General features: G+C 43.6%; 1 protein-coding gene across 1 annotated transcript in view; it reads left to right on the top strand.

Moving 5' to 3' along the window:
* cers1 (ceramide synthase 1) overlaps positions 1–24,170 on the top strand; it is a 45,554-nt gene that overhangs the window by 18,118 nt on the left and 3,266 nt on the right. The window contains exons 3-5 of the mRNA XM_041205127.1: positions 14,840–15,020; positions 20,161–20,322; positions 22,516–22,663. Coding sequence (XP_041061061.1) covers positions 14,840–15,020; positions 20,161–20,322; positions 22,516–22,663 — 491 coding nt within the window. The remainder of the gene's footprint in view (positions 1–14,839; positions 15,021–20,160; positions 20,323–22,515; positions 22,664–24,170) is intronic.

The raw sequence follows: 24,170 nt of genomic DNA, 5'->3' as shown, positions 1-24,170 counted from the left end.
TAAATTCAGGCACTCAGGAGGCTTCCTCTCCCGGTGTGGGTTGTAGTGGACTTCCGGCGCTTTGATAGAGCAATGCTCATCGGAGACCGATAGCCACCCAGGACCTGCAGCGGAATCTGAAGCTGTGTCCAATGCAGGTGAAGGTGACACGCCCTCAACTTCAGTCGAGTTAGACTGAGGAGATGAGATTGGAGTCGGCATTCCTTGATTGGAGATGGCTCTTCCATAAGGGTTGTATCCTTAGATTGTGCCTGATTTGGCAACAGTTGATCAACATGTTTCCTCCAGGTGAGATCATTCACAGTTTGGACTGTGTACGAAACAGGTCCTGTCTGAGCAATCACTGTAGCAGGAACCCATTTAGCTCCGGCAGCATAACTACGAGCTAGAACTTCTTGTCCAGAACAGTAAATTCTTGGCTTTGATCTTTCGGCTCTTCTCTCCACTTGGTCGTGTTGTTGATATTATACAACTTGTGTTTTTGTTGGTCTCAGCAGATCAAAGCAATGGTGCAGTTGCTGTCCCGTAATTAGGAATGCTGGAAATGCTTTAGTTGTAGCATGTGGCGTGTTTCGGTATGTCAGCAGAAATGTGTCCAGATGCTTTTGAATGGAGGAATGTACTCCTGCCAAACTTAAAGTGTGTTTCATGGTTTGAACAAATCTCTCAGCTAATCCATTGGTGATGGGTGGTATGGTGCTGAGGTGTTGTGATGGATTCTGTTACTTCTCAAAAGGTTCTCAAGCACCTGCGAGACAAACTGAGGTCCGTTGTCAGCCCACAAGTTGTTCTGGTAACCCGCACCGAATGAACATTTCTCTCAGCCTTTGAATTGTACTCTCGGCGGTAGCAGAAGACATCACTGAAACCTCTGGCTATTTGGAATGAGCACCTACAACCACCATGAACATTGTTCCTTCAAATGGTCCAGCAAAATCAACATGGATATGCTGCCACGGGTTTTCCGGCCAATCCCCATGGATGGAGGGTGTCAGTTGAGGCATATTTCTCACACTGTGACATGAAGGATAAGATCTCGCCCTGGCTTCAATGTCTTGGTCCAGACCGGGCTACCAAAAGTAGCCTCTTGCAATCTCTTTCACATGAATCATTCCACAGTGTCCAACATGCAGTTGGTCCAACACTGGTTTCCTCAATGTTGGTGAAATAACAACTCGCATACCCCAAAGCAAACATCCTGAAGTGACTGATAACTCCATCCTCCTGGAAACGTAAGGATGAAGGTCAGGGCAGACTCAGAAGTTTGGGGAAGAGTGGCCATGCATCACAAGGTCCATGGCTTTGGGCAATGTTGGGTCCACTCGAGTGGCCTTCTTGATCTGGAGTGAAGTGATGGCTGTGTCCTCCACATGCGCAAAGTAGAAAATGTCTTTCTGAGCAGTGTTCACTTGGCTGACTGGTAGCGGCAGCCTCGAAAGGCTGTCCGCATTGCCATACAAGGTAGATTTTCGATATTTGATGTCATATGTGTGAGCACTCAACATCAATGCCCAATGCTGCGTCCTGCTTGTGGCTAAAGAAGGGATGCCTGTGTGTGGACTGAATATTGAGGTGAGTCATCGATGATCGGTCAGCAGTGTGAATTTCACCCGGTGTGGAGAGGGACGGGGAGGGGGGAGGACCTGCTTCTGGGCCTGGCCAGGCTGGCCATCAACAGGCAGCGAGCGAGCGACCGGGAGGGTCGTCCGGCCTGACTGTCTTACCCCTTTCCGTGGCTATGTTTGTGGCTGGGTGTTGCTGGAGAGGGACACATTGTCCACTGGCACGATTAAAGCCTTCTGTGCTCGGTGGGGACTGGGGTGTTTTAAAGACCCCTTTGATCACATTTTGGTTTAATGTTTGTAAGTTTCCTTTAACGTTTGACTTTTAGTTTGCACTGTCCCTTTAAGGGGCTGCATCTTGTTTTGTCCCTCGATTTTCCTAATTTAATTTAATTGGTTTATTCAAAAGAAAAGCAGCACGAATTTCCGTCCAAACAGGTACTGGTGAAATTTCCAGACTCCGAAAATGATTCCCAGTGCTTTGCATTCGATTTGAGTGTATTGGCTCTCTGCTTTACAGACTTTAAGCAAAGCAAATGCGATGGGCCTCTCCACCCCTGAGGGCATTACGTGTGAAACAACGGCCCCAACTTTATAAGGCGATGCATCACATGTAAGCTGTAGAGGTAAGGAGGGGTCAAAGTGCGTAGGTACCTCGGAATCTGTCAGCACTGCTTTGGCCTTCTTGAACGCAGTGTCACAGACTTTTGTCCATTCCCAGGCTTTGTTCTGACACACAAGCTCATGCAGGGATGCCAGCTGTGAAATAAATCTCCCGTAATAATTCAGTAACCCTAAGAATGAGCGGAGCTGGCTGATATCCTGAGGAGCTGGAGCATCCTCAATAGCCTTGACTGTGGAGGGTGCTTTGTGAAACCCAGCAGCATCAATGAAATGCCCCAAATATTCCAGAGGGCTGAAAAAACTCGCACTTGTCATTGCAAACCTGTACGCCATACTCCTCTAGCCTGTGTCGAGTGGCATCGAAGTTCTTGAGAGGATCCTCATCAGTCCTGCCCATTACCAAGGTATCGTCAAGGTAGCACTGAACTCCAGGCAAGCCACTCAGGACCTGGTCCATGGCCTCTCTGATACAAGCCTGGAGCTGATGTTATTCCAAAAGGCAACTGGCAATATTGGTACAGTCCCTTGTGTGTTGTGATGGTCAAATGTTCTTATGGCTTCTCATCAACGTGTATTTGTAAGTAGGCCTGGTATAGATCTAATTTGCTGCATTTCTGTCCACCAGCCAGCCCAGCAAAAAGGTCCCCAATATGGGGAAGTGGATATTGTTCAGCACACAACACGGGGTTAACAGTAGCATTGAAATCTCCACGGATGTGTATGGAGCCCTCTTTCTTGTGCACTGGAACGATGGGTGTTGCCCATTCGCTATGGGAGACGGGTACCAAGACCCCTATCTTGTCCAGATGTTCCAGGTCAGCTTCGACTTTTGGTTGTATGGCATGAGGCACGGTTCTGGCCTTCAGGAATTTTGCTTGAGAGTCAGCTTTGATATTCAATTTTACAGTAATTCTCTTCATGCTTCCCAAATCTCCTTTGAAAACGACAGCATTTTTTTTATAGCAGCTGTCAGACCAGTGTTGTCTTCTGCAACGCAGTGTGCTTCTGCCCAGTTTAACTGGACCTTCTCAAGCCATGACCGTCAAACTAAAGCTGGGTAGTTTCCTTTCACCACGAGCAGAGGTAGCTTAGCAGCCTGTCCATTTAGTTCCCCTTTAACTTCCGTTCTGCCCATCATAGGTACAGATTCCCCTTTATAGGTTTTCAGAATGATTTTCGCTTGCATCAAGGGAAGATGTTTAAGCTTCTCCTTATACAAAGCATCTGGGGCCTGAGATACAGCAGCCCCTGTATCCAGTTCCATACGATAAAAGCAAAAAACTGCAGATGCTGGAAATCCGAAACAAAAACAAAAATACCTGGAAAAACTTAGCAGGCCTGACAGCATCTGCGGAGAGGAATACAGTTAACGTTTCAAGTCCATATGACTCTTCACCAGTAGTATTTTCCTTGGCACCTCTACCCTTGTCTCCAGGGTTGGGGTAATCAGATACCTGGAATATTTTCAGAAATAAAACGCGCTTATTTTAACTTTCTGGTGAAGAGTCATACGGACTCGAAACGTTAACTGTGTTCCTCTCCGCAGATGCTGTCAGACCTGCTGAGTTTTTCCAGGTATTTTTGTTTTTGTTCCAGTTCCATACGTATTGCTTGGCCCTCCAGCAGCGGTGTTACCCAGAAGCCCTGTGAACCACCTGCCACTGACGAGATGTGGAGGGCCCCTTCTTCTTCAGACTCAGTGTCACTCTCTGGTCCTCCCTTTCCTGCTCTACGACAATGCAGACTTTTCTTCTCATTATGTCAGATGGCAGATTCTCTTTTCTCTGGTTTGCCTTTCTGATTCACCGTTACTTTGGTTTTTACAGGCACGCTCAATGAGTTCCTTTTTGCCACACTGACCAGTCTCTGCACCAACATTCAGATGGATGGTGACCAGGCTTTCCACAACGCTGGTAACCATGGCAGCTTGCTATCTGGTGTGCAGGCCCGTATTCACTCGAGTTGATGTGCTCAGCATGGTGTGCTTCTTTTGCAGCCAGCTCCATGGAGACTGCAATCTCTATGGCTTTCTACAAAGTGAGGTTAGCCTCCATTAGGAGACGTTTTTGGAATGCTTCAGTTCAAAGGCCACAGGCCAACCTGTCATGGGAAGGGTATAGTTCAGTACTTCCTTGAATTCACAATGGTCAGTGAGCTTTTTAAGTGCTGCAACATGCCACGCAACTGTTTCCTCCTCTTCTTGATTTCTTCTGTGAAACCTAAATCTTTCAGCTATGACAGGTGTGTCTCCGGGGGCAGAATATTGAGCTTGGCGGGTGGGCGCGCGCCAGACCCGGCCGAGTGTAAGATGATGCCCGATGACGTGAGGCGAGCACCCCGACGTTATTGCGTAGTCCTGCGATATTTCATTCGGCGCACCCGCAGACAATTAAAAGGCCTATTAAGGCCATTAAAAAGGTAATTAACTTCAAATTCACGCTGCCTGTCCCGTCTTATGGTTGGCGGGAAGGCGAAAACGCCAAGCGGCATTTGCCCTTTTTAGGAAACCTCATCCACGGGTGGGACGAGGTTTCCTAAAGCTAATAAAAGTAAAAGAAAGATTTTGCACTTGAATTTAAAACAGTCTCTTAAAACATGAGGGGACATGTTTTATGACATTTTTATTTTGTTAATTAGTTTTTTAAAACAGCGCTTCATCCCCTGAGGTAGCTCCGTGCCTCAGGGAGATTGAAGCGCTCTTTCACGCGCACGTGCGAATTTCACGCTAGGCCTGCTCCCCCTGCCCGCACACGTTCCATGCTGGGTGGGCCTTAATTGGCTTACCCACGTAAAATCGCGGTGCGGTGCTGATTGTGGGCATCGGTTGGCTTCCTGCCCGCCCCTGCTGAGTACCCCTGCCAAGGGCAAAATCCTGCCCCAGGACTTTTACAATGCCCTCGTGATTTTGTGCCAGGTTTGTCAGGCTGCACCAAGCCAAAGGTTTTAGCTCTCGTCACACTTAAGAAAGTTGCCACCTTTCTTTCATTTTCATTTCCATTTGCAAGGACAAAAAACTCAAAAGCATTCAGTGTAGGAGCTCCACTGTTCAACAGTCTCATTGAAATGTTCCATAGGTCCAGTGAACGTAGTCATTTTTATTTTCTTTTTGTTTACTGTCTTTTCCTTTTTCCTTGTAGCTACCCACTTTAAATGCTGTTACCACTTTAAGACAGTACCCTTTTTTTAACTCAGGCTGTCAGCAGCTGCCGGTTATGTCTCTGTGGTTCTTCCCGCGCTTCTCTGCTTTAGGTGGGCTCCCAGTGATCGTGGGCCGCCTTTTCTAAACTTTTTAAAACTTTCGAGATGTGAGCACTTCTTTTCTCTAGGATCCATTCCTTTCCCCTGTTGGCCCTGTTTTGGAACTTCTGGGGGCTGTCAGCAGCCGTCGGTCCCGCCATTGTGGTTTTCCCACGATTTTCTCTGGATGTCCACGATCGTGGGTCTCTTGTTTCTTTCAATGTTTGGATGGAAAAAAAAAATCACTGCAGCACTTTCTCCGCTGGTTAGTTCTTCCTTTTTGCTTCTCTGCTTGCAGACCCCCTTTGTATTTTTTGAACTTCGGGAGTGCTTCAGGAGACTCCTCAGCTGGTTGGATTGGGGCCTGTTTATTCTTTAAACCCAGAGCTGCCGCCTCTCCCTGCTCTAATTGCCTATTTTTTTCTTTTAATCTTCAGAGCAGCAGCAATTTTTTCTTTAATTTAACTCTACAGGAACTTTACTTTTAATCCTTGTGCTTGGGGAATATTGGCAGGAACACTTTTTTTACTAGTAATTTCCTTTTACTATCTGCTTCATTGTTCGAGTGGCATTACTGCACAGGTCCATCATCCTCATCGCCAATTATGTTTAACTATTGGTACTGTCGATTAGCCTTTTAGAGATTGATAAGTACTCACTTAGGTGCAGAGGTGGTTGAACAAGGTGCTTCGTTTATTGACTGCAGTAACTGAACTAACCAAAACAAGCATGGACTGTTATCCCACAATGCCTGGAGGCCAAGTATGGCAAACTCAATAACACATCCAAAAGACATTTAATAACATAACAGAAACAGTTTGTCTCTGTCAAAAAAACTTCATATCTCTTGGAATGTTTGAAAAAAAAAAAAAATATATATATATATAAATGTTGGAAAACCTCTGAAGTCGAATGAGTATACGCTTTCATAGGATAAAGTGGAAGAATACATAATATCAAATCAAATCAATATAAATTACAATTTGCGGTTTAAATATCAAATGGTTGCATCTAAAAATATTTTAATCAAGTGATCCTTTTAAGCCCTGGAACCTGGGTCCTAGATTTGTACTGAATTTCAGATACCGCGCTGATCATATATCATTAGAGTCACTTAGTGTGAATGATGAGTATTGGAAGGAGCTGCGTGGGGCTGAGTTAAGCAGGTTCTCTGCCTGCTGATTCTGCCAGTTGCAGCTGAACTGAATTCAACACACAGCAGCAGATATTGGCAAAATCTGGTGATACATGAGAAATAGGAGCAGGAGTGGTCCATATATGACCCCTCAAGCTTGCTGTGCTATTCAATACGATCCTTGCTGATCTTCAGTCTCGAGTCTGCTTTCCCACTCTATCTCTATCCTTTGATTCCTTTAATACCTAAAAAAAATACCAGTCTCAGTCTTGGTGCTCAATGACTGAGCATCCATAGCCTCTGGGATAGAGAATTCCAAAGATTCACCACCACCTGAGTGAAGAAATTGCTCCTCAGCTCAGTCCTAAATAGCCAAGCTCTGATCCTGAGACTGCTATCCAGAGTTCTAGACTCTTCAGCCAAGGGAAAGAGCCATTCAGCATCTACCCTATCAAGTCCTCTAACAATTTTATATATTTCAGTGAGAGAGGCCCATTCTACTGGATCTCTCCTCATATGACAACCCTCTCATCCCAGGAATCAATCTAGTAAAAAAAAACTTCGGTTCTCTCAGTTGAGCCTACATTTTTGCCCCATCTCCTTGCCTAATATATTAAAAACCTGAACTGTTAGCTTTGTTAGCCCCTATAATTTTTTTCCCATGTTTTCATTTTGCACCTCATCGCTTTCTTGGAATCCATTTGTTACTTTAAGAGCTTTCCCAGCCCACTAGATTAACACTTCTTTTACATTTGTTTGGTTTCGTCATGAGCATACCTCTTGACAGCCGTGGCTCAGTGACAGTGTTCCCTCTCAGTTAGATGCTCATGGGTTCAATCCCTACTGCAGCAGCCTTTGAGCACTAGGCCCACACTCCAGTGCACCCACTGTCAAAGATGTCTTTTTTTGGATGGTATGTTAAACTGAGGCACCTTCTACCCTCTTGGATAGATATCAATGATCACGGCACAATTTTAAAGAAGAGTGTGGGTGTTCTCCCCTGCGTCCTGGCCAATATTTATCTCTCGATCCACGTCACTAAAACAGGCCATCTGATCATTATCACATTGCTCTTTGTGGGAGTTTGCTGTGCACAAATTGGCTGCCATGTTTCCTACACAACGGTGACTGCACTTCAAAAATACTTCATTGCCTGTGAAAATGCTTTGGCACATCCTGAATCCATGAAAGTTGCTACAGAAATGCAGCAGAGAGTGTAGAACACCTGAACTAACCAACAGGTTCCACGGATAAAGATGTACCCATTGCAAAGGAATTGACCGAAATTCCTCAATTTAAGCTGTTTTGCCCATTTTCCCCACTGTTCCTTTTCCTGAAGATATGAGTGATACAGAGGGAAAGGGGGAGAAAAGTTAAGCAAGAGCTGAAATGTGGGTGAAATGATCTAAGCTGTACTTAAAGGAAAAACAGGTGATGGTGTGATGAGGTGGAAGATAGTGAGACGTTAAGATGAAACATAACAAAAAAAAGACAAATCAAGAACTTAGAGACAAATTAGGAGCACGAGTAGGCCATTTGGCCCCTTGAGCCTGTTCCACTATTTGATAAGATCATGGCTGATTGTGGTCTCACCTCTACTTTCCTCTCTACCCCCATACACTTAGAATCTTGATTGACAAGGGAGTCAATCTAACTCAACCTTGAAAATATTCAATGACCCTGCCTCCACCACTCTCCAGATAAGAGAATTCCACAGACTCAAGACCCTCTGAGAGAAAAAAATTCTCCTCCACTCCGTTGGGGGGGAGAGGAAGACTATCTAATCCAAATTTAAATAGGAAGAGGGGAACTGTCAAAACATTGCAAGCGACCCATAAGATCGGCAGCAGGAGCACAAATTTCTCCCAAAGCACGAGGTTCAAAGGAGGGTTGTTCCAAGGATCTTCCATCTCCCCTCACCAATTCTGACCCCTATCCTGAATAAACTGCAGCCTCTCTTTTTGTGTCTTGAACTCCTTTTGTTTTATGCCTTCTCATCTAACATGAAGATCATCTGTGCTAACTAACTATGTGTGCATGTGATTGGTGCGTGGAAATGGATGGAGAATGTATTGTGCGTGTTGGAGTTTGCATGTATGCATGTTTGTGGTTGTGTACGTTTTCTCCCCCACTCCCTCCTTTTAGTTCTGATCCTATTTAAATTCTTATCAATGTATCTCTTTTCCAATTTGGATAAAAGGTTATATCTGAACCTTTAAAACTTGCCTGTTTTGTGTGCATTCTTGTAGTGCATTCCAGACTCGAACCACTCACTGTATGAAAAAGCTTTTCCTCGCATTACATTTGCAAATCACTTAAAATTTGTACCCTCTCGTTCTTGATCTTTTTACGAGCGGGAACAGTTTCTCCCTATCTATTCTGTCCAGCCCCCTCATGATTTTGAACATCTCTATCAAATCTCCTTTTAGCCTTCTCCTCTCCAAGGAGAACAGTCCCAGCCTCTCCAATTTATCTTCGTAGCTGAAATGTCTCATCCCTGGAACCATTCTTGTAAACCTCTTTAGCACTCTCTCCAATGTGTTCACATCCTTCCTACAGTGTGGCATCCAGAACTGTACACAATACTCCAGCTGAGGTTTAGCTAGTATCTTATATAAATTCAACCTCCTTGCTCTTGTACTCTATGCTCCTATTAATAAAGCCGAGGATACCGTATGCTTTATTAACTGCTCTCTCCTCCTGTCCTGCCACCTTCAGTGATCTTTGCACATATACACCCAGGTCCCTCTGCTCCTGCACCCCCTTAAGAATTGTACCCCTTATTTTATATTGTCTCTCCATGTTCTTCCTGCCAAAATACATCACTTCTCATTTCTCTGCATTGAACTTCATCCGCCACCTATCTGCCCACTCTACAACTTGTCTATGTCCTTTTGAAGTTCTACACTGTCCTCCTCATACAAAACTTGGAAGCATTGTAAAGTATTATCTGCAAGCTTTGAAATTGTGCCCTGCACACCAAGATCTAGATCATCAATATATATCAGGAAAAGCGAGGTTCCTAATATTGACCCCTGGGGAATTCTACTTCCTCCAGCCTGAAAACTATCCATTAACCATTACTCTCTGTTTCCTATTACAGCCAATTTTGTATTCATGTTGCTACTGTCCCTTTTAATCCATGAGCTATAATTTTTCTCACAAGTTTGTTGTGTGGCACTGTATCGAATACCTGATGAAAGCCCAGGTACATCACAATGACAGCATTACCTTTATCAACCCTCTCTGTTGCCTCTTCAAAAAACTCCAAGTTAGTTAAACACTATTTCCCCTTTAGAAATCCATGCTGGCTCTTGCCTATCAACCTATATTTTTCCTTGTGACTACTAATTCTATCCTGAATAATTGTTACTAGAAGCTTCCTCACCACTGAAGTTAAACTGACTGGTCTGTAATTGCTGGGCTTATTCTTACAACCTTTTTTGAACAAAGGTGTAATGTTTGCAATTCTCCAGACCTCTGGCACCTCCTCTGAGTCTAGGGAAGACTGAAAGATTATAGCCATTGCCCCTGCAATTTCCTCTCTCACTTCCTTCAATATCCTTGGATGCATCTCACCAGCTCCTGGTGCCTTGTCAACTTTAGTATCGACATCTTATACAACATTTCCTCCTTATCAATTTTGAATCCTTCTAGTGACAGAGTTTCCTCGTCTTACACCTTGGCCTGAGTAGCATTAGTTTCCTTGAAAAAGACCAATGCAAATTGTTCATTAAACACCTCAGCCATGCCCCTGCCTCCATGTGTAAATTCCCTTTTTGGTCGCTAATCGGCCCTACTCCTCCTTTTACCACCCTTTTACTATTTATGTGCCTATAGAAGACTTTGTGATTCCTCTATGTGTTGGCTGCCAGTCTTTTCTCATAATCCCTCTCTGCTTCTCTTATTTGCTTCTTCACCTCTCCTCTGAACCTTCTGTATTCAGCTTGGTTCTCAATTGTATTTTCTACCTGACACCTGTCATAAGCACCCTTTTTCTTCTTTTTCTTAGTTTCTATCTCCTTTTCATCCAAGGGGCTCTGGATTTGTTTGCCCTGCCTTTCCCTTTTGAGAGAATATACCTTGACTGTGCCTGAGCCAATTCTTTTTTTTTGAAGCTATCCCATTGTTCAGCCATAGTGTTTCCCACCAAACTTTGGTTCCAGTCTAACTGGCCCAGCTCCATTCTTGCCCCAATGAAGTTGGCTCTTTCCCCAGTTAATTATTCTTACTCTGGATTGCCCATTGTCCTTTTCTATTGTCATCCTAAACCTTACAATACAGTGATCACTGTCACCTAAATGTTCCCCCACTCACACTTGATCTACTTGGCCCACCTCATTTCCAAGAACCAGGTCCTTTCTTGTTGGACTGGACACCCACTGCTGTAGAAAATCCTCCTGAACACAATCTAGGAACACTTGCCCCTCTGCCCTTTACAATGCCGCTGTCACAGTCTACATTCGGTAATTAAAGACCCCAATTTTAACTGCTGTATAATGTTTGCATCTCTCTGTAATTTCCCTGCAGATTTGTTCCTCTACATCCTACCCAGTAGTTGGTTGTCTATAGACTACACCGAGCAATATAATTACACCTTTTTTAGTTCTAGCCAAATTGATTTTGTTCTTGAGTCTTCTGGAACACCCTCTTTCTCCAGCATTGCAATGCTCCCTTTAACCAATACCTCCACCCCTCCTCCTTTCACTCACTGGAAAATCTCATATCAGTGTCACTCAGTGGAAGAGCATGAGCAGCTGTTGTGGTTTCAGGCTAAGCCAGTCCCCGTTACAACCAGTTAAATTAAAATCAAAGTAAAACTCGGCTCGAGGTCAATGTTTCAACCCCTGGCCAAACTGGCCGAGGTTTTACTGAAACTCCTCTCCCCATCAAAGCTTGCTGATTATTAAGAGAAAAGCAGATTATTAAGAGAAAATGGGAACGTGTGGAGTGAGGCTCTGAGGCTGCCCAGGATCTTCCCTCCAACATCTGACCATGGTCCGTAAGAGCCAAGGAATGATTCTGAAGATGTGACTATGAAACCAGCTGATAGAATGTAGGCCCGAGCAGTGCCAGGCGAATCTGTCTCTATTTATTTCCTGTCATTGAGTCGTGTGTGTGTGTGTGTGTGGTCTACAATTCCTCCTGTCCCATAGTGGTGGGCTGGTTCTTTTAAAACACCTCACAGCCATACCGAAATTTAAAGACTTGCAATTATGACCACCCGAAGTCCCAAAGCTGTACAGCTAATTAAGTACTTTGAAGTGGGAATGTGGGGAAAGCCACAGCCAGTTTGCGCCCATTAGACTCCCACAAACAGTGTGATAATGACCAGGATCTGTTTTGTGTGATGTTGATTGAGGAATAAACATTGGCAGGACAACAAGAGTATCTCACCTCTTCTTCAAAATAGCCTCATGGAATCTTTTACGTCCAAAGGTGACAGGTCAGCACTTACCTGAAATGCCTGTTGACAGGAGTGGGAGTTGAACCCACAACAGTCTGACCCAGAGAGCCACTGCTGACACCTTTAACCTGTGGCCCTGGCCAATCATTCAAACAGCCAGTGAGTGAGCTCCCTACTTGCATTGGCGATCATGGGCTGAGGGGAGCAGACGAACTTCACTATTGTTGGGTAAAGCTAGTTGGCTCACTGTGTGCCCCTACTGTCTGCTCTAGGCTTGTTAGCAAGCATCACACCTTGTATCAGAGAGAGAGAGTATATGGGAGGATGTCTGTCTAGCTCTGTCTCTGAGCTGACTGTGATCAGCTGGAGTTTTCTGCACAACTGTCTGCCTTTAATGAACGTGTGGGTGGACAGGGCTTTGAGTTCAACCCTGTGGCTCCAGGCATGTGTTTGCTCTTACAGTTAAAAAAGGAGCTCCAGCCATGTGACAGCAGGAAGTGATCGATTATGAATCAATAGTTCCTCAATTGATAATTCTGGGTATGGATTTTTGTGTGGTCAGTTCAGTGAATCATGCAGCTTTCTGAGTATTGTAGTTAAGTCATCCGACTTTTTTTTTAGGTCATGTTTCGTAACACAACATATGAAGTGAAGCAAGACTGCGACCCCACCCCCCCCAGCTTTCTTCATCAAAAACCGACAGCCACTGCCCATGAACGCTACAAAGAATAGTTTCTCTTTTAATGGAAGGGGCTAAAATGTGTTAAACATTTGCCAATTTAACATTGCGCATGAAAACCATTGCTTTTTAATTTACGTTTAATTTGCAACCATTATTAAATACAAGTCCGTTTGTGCAACACACAATGCCAGGTTCTGTCTACATCATCTCAGCAGTGATAAATATTTTGTCTCGAGTTTCAATTAACCAGCAATTCAGTTTAAATTTGAGGGATGAGCAGATTGAGTGTACAAGGTGTCCCACTGAGCCTAAAGTATAGATAATAAACCCAAGTGATGGGGTCATTTGTCATGAAAATATAGTAATTTTCATAATATTATTGTAAAAGTGGGTTAAAAGTGGGGTTTGGATTAATTTCCCTGTGTGTAGGTGTGTATGTGTGGGATTCAAATGAATTGAAGACAACTCAAAAGCTCCAGACTAGCTATCAAAAGGGAAGCTAGGTTTGAAATGCTAAATACATAAACATGGTTGAAGTTTTACAGTGTGAGGTGTGAGGAACATTTGAATTTTTAGCTAAACCAGAGTAGTTTGAATTTCAAAGAGATGATGAGACGTTACACCTAGCCAGAAGAGGCTAAGCCAAACAGTGTGTTTATTTTTTCCCAAACGTTACTGGTAGTGTAATGTAATGAAATGTATTTGTATTTATTGTTGCCTTAATGGAGGTGTAACTGGGAGTCAGATTAATTAGGGGAATTGGAAGTTATTATAGTCGTAATTTGTAGGCCTATGTACGTGTTGAAAAACTTTCCTTCTACTAATAAATGTTTAATTTATTTTTGTAAAAAACCTCTAAGACTCAGTAGACTTATTACCACTAAATTCAAGACATGCATCTTGAAATAAAGTACAAATTGCAAAATAGTTATGGCAGCTGTTTCAAGCTTCCCTCTGGGATTTAAGCAACTCAGCATTTGCCATCCACTGCGCCATAACACATTGTACCTGAGCTTCTAGACGGTTTGCGGATTTTCAGGCAAGCTGTTTAATTCAGGCTAGCCGCGGGGTCATCGATCTGACAGCCTGAGCACCACGGGAAATGTGAGCAATTTACCTGAAATTAAATCGGCCTCATGGAACTGAGCAACTGCAGCAAAGCCAGAAGAAACACCGAGGAAAAGGCTCTCACCTTACATCTCTCAGCCGCCTGCGTGGGAGAGGCTGTTGCAGCATCCGTTCACACACCCTAGTTTGAATGTTTTGAAACACATTCATTCTGGGGATATTTGGGGGGTGGTGGGGGGTCCATGCCATGGCACAGTGTGTTTCATTGTAAATCCGCCCCTGCACTTATTGCATTCATAGGCCAGGATTTACCAGCACCGTCATGGGTGCGACCTGCCGCGAGGGAGGCGGTGCCCCAGCCAGAAGTCCATTGACTTACAGCGGGACCGGAAGATCCCGGTGGTGGGTGGGTGCAGAAAACCCCGCCCATAGTCTCTGTTTAGACAGACACCAACTCTAGTTAAGAAATACAGTACAAGGGTGAAACCAGGGATGCAGGACCTCCGTTACGTAGAGTGATTGGAGAAGCTGGGATTGTTCTCCACAGAGTAGACAAGGTTAAGGGGGGATTTGAGAGAAGCGTCCAAATATGAGTGGTTTGGATAGAGCAAGCAGGAAGAAAAGGGTTCTTTTGCCAAGTGGGTGGTTAACCAGAGGTCATAGGTTTCAAAGAATTGTCAGGAGAAATAGATAGAAATGGGAGGATTTTTTTTTTGTGACACGGTGTTGTTGAGACCTGAAAGGTTGGTGGAAACAGATGCCATGGGAACTATCGGAATGCAATGGGATATATATGTGAAGAGCACTAATTTACAAGATTATGGGGAAGAAACTGGGGTGTGGGACAGCTCTTTCAAAAGAGCTTGCACAGGCACAATGGGCCGAATGGTCTCCTTCTGGGCTGCATGGTTCTAAGCAACTTTAATGTATCTGAATTTTGGCCATTGGAACTTTTGCCTCTAAGTGCTCTGAGCCCTGGTGTTGCCCTAGTGAGCCTTGAATCACGATTATTATTACCACACACTGGTGTGATGGATCAGGGCAAATGAGAGAAAATGATTGTGCTCCAATCAGAAAATACCACAAAGGCATCAAAGGAGTTAACTATCATGTTCATCTTTCAGAATGGAGAGTAACAGCTGATGTCCCTAAAGACATAGCAATTGCTTACTTGGCTCAGTGCAGTTTCTACGGACATGCCATCTATGCCACTGTCTACATGGATGCCTGGAGGAAGGATTCTGTTGTGATGTTGGTCCATCATGTGATAACGCTGGCTCTTATTGCCTTCTCTTATGCCTTCAGGTGAGTGTCTGCGTGTGTGTGTTTGTGTATGTGTTAGCATTGCCAACTCATTGGATATAATCCCAGTAGTTTCATCACATAACCTCCTACCTACAGTCAAACACCCTCTTTCCTCTCCAACGTTTTTACAACTGATAAACTAAAGTGATTAAAGAAAATGGAAAAATAAACATGCCATTTTTTTAACACTTCGATGATTTTTCTTCTATAGTTTGTTTGCCGCCATATCCAGGGTGATTAATCTGCAATTGCTGGAAACTCCAGGGCAATCCTGGAGGGTTGGCAGCCCTAGAGGGAACAAGTGAAGAAGGCATTCAGTAAAAGACACCTCGATCACGCTGTGTTAATGTTATTACAATTACGTAGTTCTTCCTTGAGGCTTTTCCATGCCTAGTTGATGCTCTGTAACAACAAAGCTGGAAATAGAAATATTTTTATTAAGAGTTTCCTTCTCATGAGGGGGTTTCAGGGCAATCCACAAGTAACAACCTGCACTGAAAACTCTGCTAACATGTTGACAACTGTGAAAAAATACCACTACAGCTGAGAAAATCCACAACATTCTCAGAAAAAATCAATTCTCCCTATCTCCCAATGTTAATGAATCCTTTAAATTCCAGAACACGAACATACATAGGAACATATGAACATACAAATTAGGAGCAGGAGAAGGCCACTCGGCCCTTCAAGCCTGCTTCGCCGTTCAATGAGATCATGGTCGATCTGATTGTAACCTCAACCCCACATTCCTGCCTACCTCCGATAGCCTTTCACCCCCCTTGTTAACCAAGAATCGATCTAACTCTGCTTTAAAAATATTCAAAGACTCTGCTTCCACCGTTTTTTGAGGAAGAGTTCCAAAGACTCACTACCCTCTGAGAGAAAAAAATTCTCCTCATCTCTGTCTTAAATGAGCGACCCCTTAATTTTAAACAGTGACCTTTTGTTCTAGATTCTCTCACAAGAGGAAATATCCTCTCCACTTCCACCCTGTCAAGACCCCTCAGGATCTTAAAGGTTTCAATCAATCATCCAGATCAACATCTTCACCAAAAACTAATAAGTTTGTCCTTGAGTCTTACCCTATCTGTGTACTAAGTTTAGTTGACATTAGTTTTTGAGATATATTGTTTACACACAAACAGATTAACGAATAGGGGTGAAAACATAACTTCCTCCCATCTTCGGTGGCGGAGTTAAGCAATCAATGACAGGAGTCTTGATCCACCATATTGAGTGTTTGAAGGACAACAACAACGCCTTATATTTATATATTTAATGTGCTTTGGATGTCAGCAAATAGGTTGACTTTTAAGCCTCAAAAAAATCCCTCCAGAAACAGGGGTTGACCTATATGCTGTGTATGAAAGCGAACTGCCAGTGTGGGTGGTCCGCAGAACGTAATACCAGTAATTCATCTTAAATTTATGCGACATGGTTTATGAATACATTAACTGTACAAAGATGCTTTTAACCACAAGCATAAAATTTTAAAACCCATCAAGTTCATTGTCATTGCATTAGATGCCAAGAGTGACCATGACTTAAAATCATGAGCATCTTTACAACGTGGGCCCGGTACTGCCTGCTTGATTCCTTATGTCCCATTGTAAGGTTCTGATAAGTAAAACATCTATTTGTGGAGTGGAAAATTGAGGCTGACTACTAATGCGAGTATAGCATGTCATGGCTGGAAAAGGATGGGTCAACTTATCTGCTGAGTATATGCAAAAACATGATTTTTGAGGCTGTGAAAATGGGGTTGATTTATAAGCCGCGATTACAGTCGCATTATAAAACAAGGTATGACACTGAGCCACGTAAGGAGATATTAGATCAAATTGACTAAAGTTTGGTCAAAGAGGTGAGTTTTAAGGCTTTAAAGGAGAAACTTGAGATAGAAAAGCAGAGAGGTGTAGGGAGGGAATTCCAGAGCTTGGGACCCAGGCAACTGAAGCCCCAGTCACCAGTGGTGGAGCAATTAAAATTGGAGATGCAGAAGAGGGCAGAATTAGAGGAGCGCAGAAATCTCAGTGGGTTGTGGGGTCGGTGGAGATTACAGAGATAGGGAGGGGTGAGGTCATGGAAGGATTTTACAGCAAGGATGAGAATTTTAAAAGCAAGATGTTGCTTGACTGGGAGCCAATGTAGGTCAGCGAGCACAGGCGTGACCGGAGAATGGGACTTGCTGTGAGATAAGACTCGGGCAGTAGAATTTTGGGTGAGCTCAAGTTTACAGAGGGTTGAACATGGGAGATCGGCCAGGCGTTTTGTTGGAATAGTCGAGTCTAAAGGTAACAAAGAACAGAAGAGAGTTTCAGTGGAAGATGAGGTGAAATCAGGCGATGTTACAAAGGTGAGAATAGGCACATGACACGAAATTAGATCAGAGTCAAATGCGACACCAAGGTTGCGAACAAACTGACTTAAACTCGAACTGTTGCCAGGAAGAAGGATGGAATCAACAGGTAGGGAATGGAGTTTAGAACTGGGACCAGAAAGAATGCCTTCAGTCTTCCAAATATTTTAAAGTGACTGCTGTTCTGCAACTCCCAAAAACTTTCCCTTTATTTGCAAGCACAAGATATTTTAATATTGTTACACTCCTCATCAGGAATGAGAAGAAAGTATTACAACTGCAGCTGATGTTATTCGCTGAACAAGCCAAATCCCAGAGGGAAACTTGTCTTACTGATCAAAACTTGTTTTTGTATTTTGAAAATGAGGGAGAAACTATTAATCCCAGTAACGCTTTTAGAATTGTAAAATTAAAAGATTTATTGACAAGAAGAAAAACACTTAATCGCATAAGATTAACATTACACAGCTAAACAGTCCTACAAAACATTCCCCAAAAAAACCCCACCTGGTCAGAACACACATGTAAACTACTTGGCTTATAGATTTTAACCATAAAAATCCAGTAATATTACCCAAGGCAAAAATGGCTGTCCTTTTAGTAAAAGATGTACCACATGACTTCTCACTCTCTTCCACTCTGCTGTGGAAAAACTAATCAAACTTCAGAAACAGACTGTTTTCAGAGAACAAAGACTTTTCTGGCTTGAAATTGGATGGCTGCTTCAAATTCACAACTTTCTTAGCACAGAGCTGGTCTCTGGACATCTCCCCCACGTAGCCAACACAATTCAAATAAATATTTTTCCTTAAATATCATTTTCCTCTTTGATTTTAGACTCCATTGTTGGTACCTCTTTGAACTCAATTTTTCTAAAATATACAAGTCTTTCATGTTGTCTCCGCTTTTGGGTAAAATAATATTTAATAATCTTCCCTCGTTTACTTATGAAACCTTTGTAAGTTGTAAAAGTCTCTTGTCACTTCTAAACTCCCTTTGAAATTTAACAGCTGAAAAGTCAAGTTCCTACTTATCGTATAATGCAAATTTCAAATCCAACCTATTTACTCATACATTCAACTTCACCATAGCCTCTCATTACAAATGCATACATTTAGTTCCTTTACCTTTCATTTCTCTCTACTCCCACAGACAAGCTGTATTAACTAACCTTCCCCTAGTTTAATTAAACTCTCACCACCTCACTCACCCCCCCTCTCTCTCTGTCTCTCACCCCTCTCTCTCACCCCCCCTCTCTCTCACCTCCCCTCTCTCACCTCTTTCTCTCTCACCCCCCCTCTCTCTCACCTCCCCTCTCTCTCTCACCTCTCTTTCTCTCTCTCATCCCTCTCTCTCTCTCACCCCCCTCTCTCTCTCACCCCCCTCTCTCTCTCTCACACCCCCTTTCTCTCTCTCTCTCTCTCTCATCCCCCTCTCTCACCCCCTCTCTCTCACCCCCCCTCTCTCTCTCACCCCCCCTCTCTCTCTCACCCCCCCCTCTCTCTCTCCTCCCCTCTCTCACCCCCTCTCTTTCTCTCTTTCTCTCACCCCCTCTCCTTCTCACCCCCCTCTCTCTCTCTCACCTCCCTTGCTCTCTCTCAACCCTCTCTCTCTTTCACCCCCCTCTCGCTCTCTCTCTCTCCCACCCCTCTCCCTCTTACACCCCTCCTCTCCCTCTCTCACCCTCCTCTGTCTCTCTCTCTCAACCCCCTCTCTCTCCACCCCCCTCTCTCTCACCCCCCCTCTTTCTCTCATCTCTCTCTCTCTCACTCCCTCCCTTCTTTATAGAATACCACCATATTCCCAAAAATACTTAAAAAAAAAAATCCATCTTCGCAAAAGACTTAGCCCCCCCCACCCCACTGAGTGGTAAATTGGGTAAAGAAAAAGACCAAGGACTTGCGGACTAGGAGCAGGAGTAGACCATACTGCTCTTGAACTTGCTCCATCATTTAATTAAATAATAGCTGATCTTTGACCTCAACTTCACTTTTCACTTGGGTATGGTAATGAGCAACAGAGAACAGATCAATCCTAACTGAATTCAAACTGGGTGAGGATGAGGAATGGCCCATTTACCCATCAAACCTGTTCTTTTCACAGGCCATGTACAATTTCTTCCATGTATCTCACCTCTAATGGGAGATGGAGCCTAGTATCATCAAGAGATTCAAACCAGTAGAGTAAAAAAAAAAACTTGCATTTATATAGCACTGTTCACATCCTCAGGATATGGAAGGGAGGTCGAAATGCACAGTGGATTTTGAACTGTTACATTTACAATCTTTTCACATTCCCTTTTCAATCTATGGTTTCTTTTCTTTAACCTTTTACAAATCAAACACCTATTGGCATAACTTCACTGTTTATATTTGTTCAATATCAACAGAACTGGGGATCAGGCACCTCCATGGGTCTGTTAATAAATAGCTCTGTTTGGAACCAAACCTTACAGAATAGAATGGTCGCAGGATAGCAGTTAGGAGTGTACTAACCTCAGCACCCCAGGCTAGGCAGTAGAAGGGGATTAGGCAGGGTTTCTACTCATCATTTTACTTGTTTCTGGGATGTGAGGGTTGCTGGAAAGGCCAGTGTTTATTGCGTTTGTGAAGGCGGTGGTGCACCACTTTCTTAAACTGCTGCAGTCCATAACTACTCAACGACTTGTAGGAAAAGGATCGCGACTGATGCCTCTCGTAGCCCAAAATATTCTACTGTTGCCAACGACCTGCCTGGCAAAGTACCACAGCAGTTAAACAATTTTCTTTCCCTCCCTTGCAGGTATCACAATGTTGGAATCTTAGTTCTCTTCCTACATGATGTAAATGACATTCTGCTGGAATTCACCAAACTCAATGTTTACTTCAAAAACAGATCTGGTGTTCGCCACAGCCTAAACGATGTCGTTTCCAATATTGGATGTTGCACGTTTGCTATAAGCTGGTAAGAGTCTGCACTCGCTTGATCCCTTATTGATGCTTCCCAGCAGATCCGCAGCCCTATTGTGATTGACTGTTGTCCAGAATGAGTTGCCCTGTCTCTTCCAACAGTGCTTTGAACCCACTTCTGCTCTATGTTATTTTCCCCTTTACAAAGTGCCTTGGGATGTTTACACCTGTTTGAGTCATTACACAAATGCAAATTAGTGAGCGTTGTGGAGGAACACTGAAAGCTAGTGTGCCGGCACAAGAAGTAATCAGAAAGAGCAGTGGAATGTTGGTTTTTATTTCAAGGGACCAAGAATAGAAAGGGGACGAAGTGTTGCCTCAGTTGTACCTTGGTTAGGTTCTATTTAGAGTACAGTGTTCAGCTTTGGGATCCTACTTCAGGGTGGATATATTGGCCTTGGAGTGGGTACATCACAGATTTGCAAGAATGAGACTTGAGCTTAAGGGGTTAAATTATGAGGTCAGATTGCATAACTTGGTTTGTATTTCCTTGAATTTAGATGGCTGAGGGGTGATCTAAACGAGGTGTTTAAACTGACGGAAGATTTGATAGAGTAGATAGAGAGAAAATGTTCCCGCTGATGGGAGCGGTGGGACAGAATCCAGGACAACAGGACATAATCTTCAAATTGGGTCATTGAGGAATGAAATGAGGTGGCTTTTATCTCATAAAAATTGAAATTTTCAATGTTAAGCTCGACAGATTGTCATTGGGTTAAGGCTATCAAGGGATATGGAGCAAGGGCAGGTTAATAGAGTTCAGGTACAGATCAAACGTGATCTAATTGAATAATGGAACAAGAATAATGGTTTATTTTTGTTGCTGATATGCTAATATAAGTTGTCCCAGTTTGGTGTTTCTCCATCTGATGGGTGGGCCCATTGTTTAAGTTCTATTACCAACCTCACTATCTAACAGCCCTCCTCACTGAACAGAAATATCTCACTGAAACATGGACAGTGGACCTTGAGCAGTGAATTAATTGGCACCTGGCCTCCTGCAACCTCTTCCAGCCTTTACTGACCAAACATTCATTGGCCTTTCAACTCTGGCCACCTGTGTCGTTCCCTTGGTTTCCCTCTTGCCTCGCTGGTGAAAGCAGAGTTTCCTGCTTCCTCAGTTCCACTCCTGAAACCTGTTGCTTTGTCACCAATCAACGCCTTCTAAAAGCCTCCTTCAGCTGGACTGTCAGTCATCTCCTCATCTTGTTTGGCCTTTGTTTCTTTTCTGTTTAGTAGCATGAGCCAGTACTACATTAAGGCTCAATATGTAAATAAAAGAGCTTGGAAATCGCATATTAATGGGCATTTCAAATGTCAATGGGAGAGAGAAATATTTGAAATGATAGGTATTGCTATGTAAGGAAGAAAGGATTTGCATTGATATAGCGCCTTTCACATCCCTGAATGCCTCATAGTTAGTATTCTGTCTGTTGGATGAAATGTTAAACCGAGGCCCTATCTGCCCTCTCCGGTGGGTGTTAAAGACTCCACAGTCACTATTGGAAGAAGAGCAGGGAGATGCTCCAACAAAAACAGAAAATGCTGGAAAAACTCAGCAGGTCTAACAGCATCTGTGGAGGAAAAAAAATACAGCATCCACAGTATTTTGCTTTTATGTTAGGGAGATGCTCCCTTGAGTCCTGGCCCATACATATCCGTCAACAAAAATGTCATTAAAACCAATTATCTAGCCATGACCTTATCGCTGTGGGATCTTGCTGTGCTCAAATTGGCTGCTGTGTTTCCTACATCGAGTAGTGCAGCCACTGGTCCAAAGTACAGCCTTGTCTGTGAAGCACTTTGTGACGTTGCTAAGACTGAATGACGAGCTTTTCCAAACTCTATGACACAAGCCATTTATGCATATTCTCTAAAACAAAAACAAAAATACCTGGAAAAACTCAGCAGGTCTGGCAGCATCTGCGGAGAGGAGCACAGTTAACGTTTTGAGCCTGAATGACCCTTCAACAGAACTAAGTAAAAATAGGAGAGAGGTGAAATATAAGCTGGTTTAAGGGGTGGGTAGGACAAGTAGAGCTGGATAGAGGGCCAGTGATATATTCTCTGGTTTTTGCCATTCTGGAAGCTGAGAATCCTGTCTTGAGATACTGAGGGAGCCTCATGGTTATAATGAGTTTCGTGAATTTTCTTCTCTGCAACACTCTCCCTCTTTTTTTTCTCGTAGGTTCTGGTTCCGACTTTACTGGTTCCCCCTCAAAGTGCTGTATGCCACCTGTTACTCCAGTCTCCAGTCTGTTCCCAATATTCCTTTTTACTTTTTCTTCAACATTCTGCTGCTTATCCTCACTCTGATGAATATCTATTGGTTTCTGGTGAGTAATTGCAGTCTGGAGCCTCTTCCCTATCTTCCTTTCGTTGTCTTCCTCTAACCTGTTCCGGTGTAAGTGAGGTGCAAATTCATGACAGGGTGGGCATGGGTGATACGTTTCATATACGTGCATGTGAGGGGGATGGGAATGGTGGTCGGGGGAGTGGGAGTGGAGAAAGAATTGGTTTTTATAATTGTAGCAATAATCTCCTCGATATTTAGAATTTACTGAACAGAAACAGGCCATTCAGCCCTGCTGGTCCATGCTGGTGTTTATGCTCCACATGAGCCTCCTTCCACTTTACTTCATCTGGCCCTATCTTAATAACCTTTTGATTCCTTCCTCAAGCTTCCCCTTAAATGTATGTATTCCTGATCAAGCTGTCTGAATTCGGTGGCTTGTCACATCTATTCATTATGGGTTACCCTGGTCTCCAGAATCCTTCCACGGATACAATCAAAATTGTTTCAACATTTAATGTTTCAATATTGAGTTGCCAGTGGGGACCCTGTGGTTTAAAATAGGCACTCATTTATTTATTCTCCTTCCCACCCCTGGCTTATGTTCATGTCTTCCAGATGAGCACATTCATGGTCAGCAGTCCCTCGTCTGAGTAGCCGTTAGTTGCACGTGAGCCTTAACCGTGGGGGTTGTCAGGCTATTCATTCACAGTGTGCATCAGATCCGAGCCTCGTTCTGTCCTTTGCGAGCAAGTCGCCGCCATCAGCAGTGTTGGGGCCAACTGTAGCATTCTCAGTGTCACCCCTAGAGCCAGCTAACATAACACGAACTTGGGAGTCAAAGCTGGGAACGTCCTCCAGTTTTACAGGTCCTTAATTAACTTTTGGGTGTGAGCTAGGCAACTATATTTTATTCTGTCGCCTTTATCACATTACCTGGTGTTGTCTGATGGAGATCACTTCTTAACCACTGGTGCCAATACAGCAACACTGCTTTAACTACTTGTGCTCAATTTAATAGAACACGCCTTGTGCACACTCGCACAGTACAGGTAAATACGCTTACATACAAACATATAAAATAGGAGCAGAAGTAGGCCATTTGGCCCCTCGAGCCTGGTCCGCTATTCAATAAGATCATGGCTGATCTGTTTGTGTTTCGATTTCCACGTTCCCATCTACCTCCAGTAACCTTTGATTCCCTTACCTAACAAGAATCTGTCTACCTCTGCCTTAAAAATATTCAGTGACCCCGCCTCCACTGCCTTCTGAGGCAGAGAGTTCCAAAGCTGCACAATCCTCTGAGAGAAAAAAATTTCTCCTCATCTCCGTCCTATTAGGGTGACCCCTAATTTTAAAACAGTGCCCCCTAGTTCTGGACTCACCCACAAGAGGAAATATCCTTTCCACGTCCACCTAGTCAAGACCATTCAGGATTTTATATACTTCAATTACTCCTCACTCTTCTAAACCCCAGTGGAAACAAGCCCAGCCTATCCAACCTATCCTCATAAGACAACCTGCTCGTTCTAGGTATCAATCTAATAAAC

The sequence above is a fragment of the Carcharodon carcharias genome, chromosome 14 (genome assembly GCF_017639515.1).
Source record: "Carcharodon carcharias isolate sCarCar2 chromosome 14, sCarCar2.pri, whole genome shotgun sequence".
Lineage (NCBI taxonomy): Eukaryota > Metazoa > Chordata > Chondrichthyes > Lamniformes > Lamnidae > Carcharodon > Carcharodon carcharias.
This window is presented reverse-complemented; position numbering and strand designations above follow the sequence as displayed.